This window comes from Bubalus bubalis, chromosome 12 (genome assembly GCF_019923935.1).
Source record: "Bubalus bubalis isolate 160015118507 breed Murrah chromosome 12, NDDB_SH_1, whole genome shotgun sequence".
In the NCBI taxonomy this organism is placed as follows: Eukaryota; Metazoa; Chordata; class Mammalia; order Artiodactyla; family Bovidae; genus Bubalus; species Bubalus bubalis.
The window spans coordinates 105,223,027-105,231,388 of NC_059168.1; the positions used below are offsets into that span (position 1 = coordinate 105,223,027).

The following is an 8,362-nucleotide window of genomic DNA, read 5'->3' on the forward strand; positions in this document are numbered from 1 at the left end:
AGGTGCCACTGAGCAGAGCCTGCCCTCCCCAGGTGGTCAGGGGGCAGGCCCAGTGCCCTTTCAGGAGACGAGGAAGCAGGTCCAGCCACAGGGAGAGGCTCCCGTGTTCCCGGTCTGTGTGACCCTCTCCCGGGGCCTGGCAGGACGGTGCCCCCTGCCACATCTTGGAGAGACAGGGTGTTCCCTGGACCCGGGACACCCTGGCTTCTGCAGAGGCCCCTCAGCCCAGCCCACTGTCACAAGACGCCTGGACAGCCAGCCGGGCACCGGGCGCCCAAGAGGCAGGGTTGGTCCACGGCCCAGCTGAGGTTCGCTGGGAAATGGACAGAGGCTGTCAGGCCAAGCAGGCTCTGAGCAGCCACCCCGAGGCAGATAAGAAGCCATTTAGCCCGTGTTTATAGACGCAGGTCCGTGTGAGTGATGGACAGGCGCGTACGTCAGCAGGAGGCCACGGGTTTTTTGGACCAAGGTGTGACGGCAGTTCGAGGAGAAAGGATGAGCTTCTCGACGGGCTGTGCCGGAGCCGCTGCCTCCTGCCTGCACGTGGAGCAGCTCCGCGCCCTGCACCTCAGCGCCCCTTTCTGAATTATCTCTGCCTTGACCACAGCCTAATCTGCACAGGAAGGAAACAGACAAAGTCAGCAAATGAGCCTGTAATCGACGCGGCAGGCACCGAACCCACGCTCAGCTGCTCGAAAGGCCGGTTCTCCAGCGCCAAGAGCTGGTCCAGAAGGAAAAGCTGCTTCACTCAGGAGGCCGGCAGCCTGGGGAGACGGCGGGCCGGGGCCCAGCCCGTCCCGAGCTGCTGGTTAGGAGACAAGCTTCAAAGGCCGCGTGGGGAGGGGGCCGCAAAGGTGTGAACAGCTTGTGCTCGACGCTCTGGGTGGTTTCGGGGGTCTGGGGTCTCCGTGCTTGTGGTCAGCAGTTTGCATCTGGTGGGGGGTCCGCTTTCTGTAAAAGCACCTTTAAAGCATGTGTCAGGCCTAAACTGTCCCCAGTTTCCTGGCCCAACGGTTGTTCTTGGTTTCTCCTCCTCACTTCCTAATCACCACATCTTTTTTTTTTTTCCTAATCACCATGTCTTGAGCCAACCCTTTGAGAACCAGGGGAGGCCCAGGAGGCAAAAGCTAGGGACACGGGAGCTGGTATGGGGTCTCAATCCCCCCTTTCTTTTATACTCGACCATCTTGAGGGGAACCAGTTCAGAAAAAGACAAGGAAGAAAGTTTTGGATGGAGCTTAATTAGAAACTTGACAAAGGGACTCAGTTTCAAACTGAGTGTTCAAATCAGTGCTTAAACCATCACAGAGCAACCCTAAAACAGAGAGGGGGGATTTAGCACAGAGAAGCCAGAATCCTGCAAAGGAGACGTGAGGAAACGCCGTCTAAAGCCAAGCTGGGCTTCCCTGGAGCCCAGTGGGTGAGAATCTGCCTGCCAGTGCCCAGGCACCCGCTGCGTCCCTGATCCAGGAAGAGCCCACGTGCCCAGGGGCCACACGGCCCCCTGTGCTCCGCGATGAGAAGCCCACCCACCACAACTAGAGACCTGCCCCTGCTCTCTGCAACCAGGGACCGCCTTCACGCAGCAGCAAAGACCCAGGGCAGCCCAGAAATAAGTCAACAAGTAAATGGGCTTTAAAAATAATAAGTAAATAAAGCCAGCGCTGGTTCTCCAGGAGGACTGATAGACGAGATCAAGGAAGAGGCAAACCTGAGAGGTGCCTGTGAACAGAGGCCGAGCAGAAGGTAAACCTTCAGATCCAGAGAGCAGAGACTCCGCAAGAGCCGAGGCCTGGGGCCCCCGTGGGCGGCCTCCTGCCCCCACCCCGCGGTGCAGCTTTTAGGCAGGTGGCTGCTGGGACCACTGGTGGGTAAGACCTGGAGCCCAGAGCAATGCAGGACCAGGCAGGAGGTCCGTTGCACCTTCTTGGAGGGAGCACGACCCCCAGAGACCCTCAGGCTCTGTGCAGAAGGGGTGCCTAACCCACAAGCCCTGTGTGCGCCACCTGGAGCAGGCAGAGCTTTCTTTAAGTCTGAATTTGGCAATAAGGAGCTCATGATCTGAGCCACAGTCCACTCCCGGTCTTGTTTTTGCTGAGTGTATAGAGTTTCTCCATCATTGGCTGCAAAGAATATAATCAATCTGATTTCAGTATTGACCATCTGGTGATGTCCGTGTAGAGTCTTCTCTTGTGTTGTTGGAAGAGGGTGTTTGATATGACCAGTGCATTCTCTTGGCAAAATTGTTAGCCTTTGTCCTGCTTCATTCTGTACTCCAAGGCCAAATTTTTCTGTTACTCCAGGTATCTCTTGACTTCCTACTTTTGCATTCCAGTCCCCTATGATGAACCATCTCCCTGGTGGCTCAGACAGTAAAGCGTCTGCCTGCAATGTGGGAAGCCAGGGTTCGATCCCTGGGTTGGGAAGATCCCCTGGACAAGGAAATTGCAACCCACTCCAGTACTCTTGCCTGGAGAATCCCATGGACAGAGGAGCCTGGTAGGCTACAGTCCATGAGGTTGCAAAGAGTTGGACACAACTGAGTGACTTCACTTTCCTTTTCCTTTCCCATAGGATGAAAAGGACATCTTTTGGGGTGTTAGTTCTAGAAGGTCTTGTAGGTCTTCATAGACCCATTCAACTTCAGCTTCTGCAGCATTAGTGGCTGTGGCATAGACTTTTGGTTTACCTTGGAAACAAACACAGATCATTCTGTCGTTTTTACCTCCACCTAAGAAAAGACGCTTACTCCTTGGAAGGAAAGTTATGACCAACCTAGACAGCATATTCAAAAGCAGAGACTTTCCTTTGCCAACAAAGGTTCGTCTAGTCAAGGCTATGGTTTTTCCAGTGGTCATGTATGGATGTGAGAGTTGGACTGGGAAGAAGGCTGAGCACCGAAGAATTGATGCTTTTGAACTGTGGTGTTGGAGAAGACTCTTGAGAGTCCCTTGGACTGCAAGGAGATCCAACCAGTCCATCCTAAAGGAGATCAGTCCTGGGATTTCTTTGGAAGAAATGATGCTGAAGCTGAAACTCCAGTCCTTTGGCCACCTCATGCGAAGAGTTGACTCATTGGCAAAGACTCTGATGCTGGGAGGGATTGGGGGCAGGAGGAGAAGGGGACGACAGAGGATGAGATGGCTGGATGGCATCACTGACTCGATGGACGTGAGTCTGAGTGAACTCCGGGAGTTGGTGATGGACAGGGAGGCCTGGCATGCTGGGATTCATGGGGTCGCAAAGAGTCGGACACGACTGAGCGACTGAACTGAAGAACAGCAGTGTCCACAGCACGGGGGGTGACTAGGTTATCTGAGCAGCGTAAGGGGGGCCGTCATGTCAGGGCCCCCAGGACCTCCAGACCCGTCCTTCCTGGCACAGAGGCAGCCCTGACCACAGGCCCGGGGCTGCTTCCCCCAGGGCTTCCTCTGGGGCAGAGGCTCGCTCGGAGCAGTACAGGGACGGCCAGGCTGGCCCTCAGCCGACCGCGCCCCACACTGGGCTGGGGGACCAGCTGAGTGAGCCCCGTGCAGGGTCTGGCTCTAGGGAAAGCCCACCTAAGACGCTATCCTGCTTCCTCCTTGCAGCGCCTCTGTGTACAAAACCGGGTGAACATCGCGAATCAGCGGCGACACGCAGCGCTCGCCGTCTGTCAGTGCGCCCTCTTCTGTCGGGATTGTGAAGTGCGACTCCTTTAGTGAATGTGAGCCGCTTCCAGAGGATGAGATGGTTGGACGGCATCACCGACTCAATGGACATGAGTCTGAGTAAACTCTGGGAACTGGTGATGGACATGGAGGCCTGGCATGCTGCAGCCCATGAGTCTCAAAGAATCGGACACGACTGAGTGGCTGAATTGAACTAAACTGAGCCACTTCCAGCCTGGCCAAGCAGCTCCCAGGGCTCCACACCTCCCCCAAGGAGCAATTATTAACTCTGGACAAAACGTGAAAACACCCATTTAAGGTGCTGGAGAGCCACCAGAGGCAGACCAGCAGAGCAGTGCTACAGATCAGCCAGCCCCTGGAGGAAGGTAACGAAGGGCCTTGGACCTGATACCTGGGCTCCCTGCTGCTCACCTGAGGCCAACCCTGTGTCCACCGCCGGGAGCAGGCAGAGTTCTGACAGGAACCCTGTGCCCTCGCGGCTTGAAGAACCTGCCCCTGAGCTCCTGGGCTCCACCCTGGGGTGATGCCATCGAAGAGCCACGGACAAGAGGTGCCGGCAGACCCCCAGGGAAAGGGGCTGCAGTGTGACCCCTCTGGACCCCTCCCCAGATGAACCGTCTGGGGACCCCAGGCCTGCAGGCTGCCCTTTGGAGCTGAGTGGGCCCCTGTGAGCCCCGAGTGCGGCCAAGCCAAGTGACCGCGCCCGAGGTGCACCCACACCCGCCGCAGATGGGCTCAGAGCTGGCGCTGCGTCCCCAGCTGGGTGTCCGGAGGGCCTGCTGCGTGGAGACCCTCAGACTATGGGTAGGACCCCGACTCCCTTCTGAGACCAGGGAGCCAGGCCCAGGTGTGGTGGGTTGGCTTGGTGCCATCCTGGCCACTGGGAGCCGCGGCCAGGTGCAGGCAGTTCCCCTTCCCGAGCGGCGGGTCACGGCCGCACTTCACACCTGCCCATCGGGCTCTCCCACTCAGGGCCTCACGACTCCAGCCCCTGTCCCCGGCGCAGCCCCAGTGCAGCCTGCCTGGCAGCCTCTGTGCTCAGGGCCATGAGAGCCCTGCCTCTCATCTCCAAGGCTCACTGCCTCGTGGGCTCCATCAGAGAGTCTCTAAATCTTATAGAAAACCAAAAATCCCCTCAAAGTTGTCTGAACAAGTTGACGTGTGGTGATTCACCCCCAGGGCTGTAACTCACCTTCCCAGACCTGCCCAGGCATGGACCTGGGGTCCTTCCCACCACACGCTGGGGGGTCCCACCCCGGCCCCCACATCCCTCCCTGCCCCAGCCCCCTCCGAGGGACCCCATAGACAAGCAGAACCACCAGGGATGCTGAAACTCTTTATTTGAAGCCAGGAGAGGGGTGGAGAGCTGGGAGGGAGGGGGTGCAGCGGCCCATGTCCCAGGAACAGGGCTCCTTCCTTGCCCTGCAGGGCGGGCCCTCCTGAAGGCGCTGCCGGGGCCTGCTGCGGTGCCTTGGTGCCCCCTGCCGCGCAGAGGAGGGGGCGGGTCATGATGCCAGGACAGGGGAGGGGGAGCATGCTCTGAGTGCTGCAGCGGGGGCAGTGGGGCCCTCAGGGAGCTCTGGGCAGGCAAAGGGGGACCCTCCACTAGGCTGTCTTCAGACCTCCAAGCCCACGTGTGAAGGTGTAACAAAGGGACTTCAAGCCAGTGAGGGCGAAGGAGGAGCAAGACAACGTTCTGGACTCTGACTCTGCTCACACCTGGGCAGGTAATCTTGGGCACACTGCTGAAACTCCACCCTCCCAAGGGACCTGCCTCCAGTGAGGGACCCGGGGGTCAGAGCTTTCTGTGTGGGGCGCCCCAGCTCCGACCCTTCTAAGCAGCTCACTGGGAAACAGTCACGGTGATGCATGGGGGTGAGGAGGGACTTCACACCTGCCGGGAAGCACGCGGGGGCCGGGGTCAGGAAGCCTCCCCTCTGCGAAGGGGCTTCCCCAATGCCCAAGACTGACACCCTGAGCCCGTCTGAAGGCGCTGCCAGGGGCCGGGTGAGCCCAGGAGCAAACGTCCCGCCTGCCTGGCCCAGGGAGGGTCTCCTGCCAGGCGGGAGCAGGCCTGGGGGGTTGACCACATGGTCTCTCAAAGCTCCAGGGGCCCCAAGACCCCAAGTGTGCTCTACAGCTGTTCCCTTACCCTAGTTTCCTCCGGGAGAGCAAGTTTCTGTAGAAAAAGGAAGCACATTTCAGAAGACCCAGGGAATCCCTTAGCCCAGGGCCCCTCCATCAGCCAGCACGTCACGTGACCCCAGCGAGGATGGAGCCGGGGTCGGGCTGGGGCCTGTCCTCGTCAGCCCTGCCGACGGCCCGCCGTGGGCACCAGCCAGCAGCAGGCACCTGTGGGCTTCTCACCGCTCTGCAGGGGCCTGAAGATCTCCAGGTTCAACCCTTTGGCTTTTGCGAACTCCGTGAACTCCTCCCAGGCCTCTGGGCTGTTCTCCTGGTTTCTTCCTGTCGGTGAAACCAGGAGATGGATGGGAGGGTGAAGGGCAGAACCAAGAGTGACCGCTACTCGGTCCCGGCCTGGGGGAGTGAGCGGCTGCCTCGACAGGGTAGTAAGTGCCCTCAGCAAACGTCCCGAGGATGGAAGGTCAGCCCAGGAGGGAGTCCACGCCGACCCCTGGGCTGATGCTCATTCTGCTCCTGGCCACAGAGACCCTCCGTGACCCTTGGGGCCTCCTGTCCATGGGCAGGAAGGTCCTGACGCTTCAAAACCTGCCTGAGCCTCGTCCCCGTAATGAAGCCCCAGGAGCTGGAATTTCCTTCCCACTCGGGCTCCATGCAGACACCGCTGTCCCCCCGAAACCCCCACCCCCGAGGAGCAGAGCCAAGGGTGATGCCACAGGGAGTTGCCTGGTGAGCGCCAAGGCCCGCCCCAACACTGACATTCGTGTCCTGTGCCCACCGCATCCCCCACGGACACCGAGCCGTGATGTGGGACCTGCTGCTTCCTCGGGGGCTTCTCCTGAGCAGAAGGCACGGGGGGAAAGGGCGCAGGAGGGGCTTTGCGGGGGCTAGGATGCGGGACCCTCACCCAGAAGCCGCGCCACGCGGATCTGCCGTCCGTCCAGCTCGCCGTCACAGTACAGGATGAAGTGGTCTTGCGCCCGCAGCGGTAAGACGAACACCTCACGCTTGCCCCCGTCTGCAGAGGGCGGCACATGGTCCTGAGCAACCCAGGCCCCTCCAGGACTGCCTGCCCAGGGTCTCCACCCCGGCTGGACCCCCAGGCCCTGCGGAGGCCCTGCCTGGGAGGTGGTCACCCAGTGGGCGGATCCCAGGGATTTCAGGGGGTCCAAAGAGGCTAGAGCAGGGGGGAGCTTCAGCTCTGCTCCAGCCAGAGCTCGGACCGGCCAGCCCCTCTGGACGAGTCTGTCACACCTGTACATGGCGTCAGCTGTTCTCACCTCTCAGGCAGACTGACCGGTGGAGGAGTCCCCGGGTACTTAAGGGGGTCAGAAAGGAGTGGGGCTTCTCTGGCTGAAAGCTGACCCCCAGGAACGTGCTGGGATCCACCTCCCCACCCCCCAACTTGGGGCTCCAGGACTCACAGGCTGTGTATCTGCCTGGATCATTGGTTTCCTCCAGGACCAGGCTCGTCTCCTGACACTGACCATCAACCCTGGGACACAGAAGCCATGCTCTGCTGATGCCTGGGGTGCGGCCACCTTGGAAACCCAGCCCAGCCCGGGCACCGCGTGCCCCGCTCCACCAGAGCCACCGCAGGTCCGGGCCTGAGGCAGCCCCGGAGCGTGGTGCTTCTCTTGCCCAGTCCAGGCACCAGCGGGGACTTCAGCATCTCACGCGGCAGCTGCTCGGGTCTCCCAGCCCTGCTCCGCCACTCACCCATCTGGGTCCTGCCCCTGCATGGGGTCCCCAGTGAGGCAGTGGCCCCTCAAAGCTGTCCAGCGCTGAGTGTGATTCAAGGGGTCGGGACAGACCCCACTGTGGGCTGCCCACCCCCCGACGCCTCTCTCCTGCTGTGGGGAGGGGTCAGCGGGGAGGCAGGAGGCGGCTCTCACCGCGATGTGACTTTGGCCTCCAGGTCGCCCCCCTCCAGGACGCTGAAGGTCATGGCCATCACCGACTCCTGATTCTTCCCGGGAATGTCCTGGTCTGTGGTCACGGCCTTCAGATACCATTTTCCTGACACCTGGAGAGAGCTGCCTGCCGTCAGGGCTCAGGCTGAACACCCCTGCCCCGCTCAGCAGCCCCGGACTCTGCCCCACCCCCGGGCTGGAGCACCGTGCGTCTCCCACCCCCCACCCTCAGCAGATGCCCAGCACCCTTGCCGGACCCACCCCAGGTGGGCTCCAGCCCCACAGGGCCCCCGGGACCGTGGGCGCTCTGGGCCCATTTGTCTCAGACCCCCGTCGCTCAGTTTGACCACAGCCTCGGGGGCAAGGGTTGGTGCCTCTCCCAGGGGCCCCTCCAGCTGCCCCAGCTCCATCCGAGCCTCACGTCCTCAGTCCAGCTGTCCGAGACCGGAGCGTCCTGGGCCTGCAGGGAGGCAACGAGGCCGAGGGTCAAGAGCAGGGCCCTCATCTCCTGGGGTCTGCACGCACGGCCTCCGACAGGTCACTCGCTGGGTGCAGAGAGGCTGTGCCGGCCACTCGGGCAGCGGCCCTTTATGTCCCACGGCCCAGGGTCCCCGCGGAACTTGGCAGAGACTGTCA

General features: G+C 60.9%; 1 protein-coding gene across 2 annotated transcripts; it reads right to left on the bottom strand.

The window, feature by feature from the left end:
• Positions 1-4,994: 4,994 nt before the first annotated feature.
• On the bottom strand, positions 4,995-8,362 carry LOC102389676 (lipocalin-1). 2 transcript variants are annotated; one of them, XM_025262231.3, is made up of 7 exons: positions 8,148-8,362; positions 7,709-7,839; positions 7,238-7,308; positions 6,721-6,831; positions 6,024-6,137; positions 5,824-5,850; positions 4,995-5,152 (listed from the first exon to the last, which is right to left on the bottom strand). In XM_025262231.3, exons 1-6 carry the CDS (start codon positions 8,229-8,231, stop codon positions 5,825-5,827), a joined length of 537 nt encoding a protein of 178 aa, XP_025118016.3. In that variant the 5' UTR covers positions 8,232-8,362; the 3' UTR covers positions 4,995-5,152; position 5,824. The 2 variants fall into 2 exon arrangements, with proteins under 2 accessions (XP_025118016.3, XP_006062558.3); XM_006062496.4 differs by having other exon boundaries at positions 6,039-6,137; positions 8,148-8,358.

Coding starts and splice junctions, on each gene's coding strand:
- LOC102389676 (XM_025262231.3), bottom strand. CDS start 8,231: ATGAGGGCCCTGCTCTTGACCCTCGGCCTCGTTGCCTCCCTGCAGGCC. Junction 6,138..6,720: donor CCGCGTGGCGCGGCTTCTGG/GTGAGGGTCCCG, acceptor TTTCACCGACAG/GAAGAAACCAGGAGAACAGC. Junction 5,851..6,023: donor GAGCGGTGAGAAGCCCACAG/GTGCCTGCTGCT, acceptor CTTTTTCTACAG/AAACTTGCTCTCCCGGAGGA.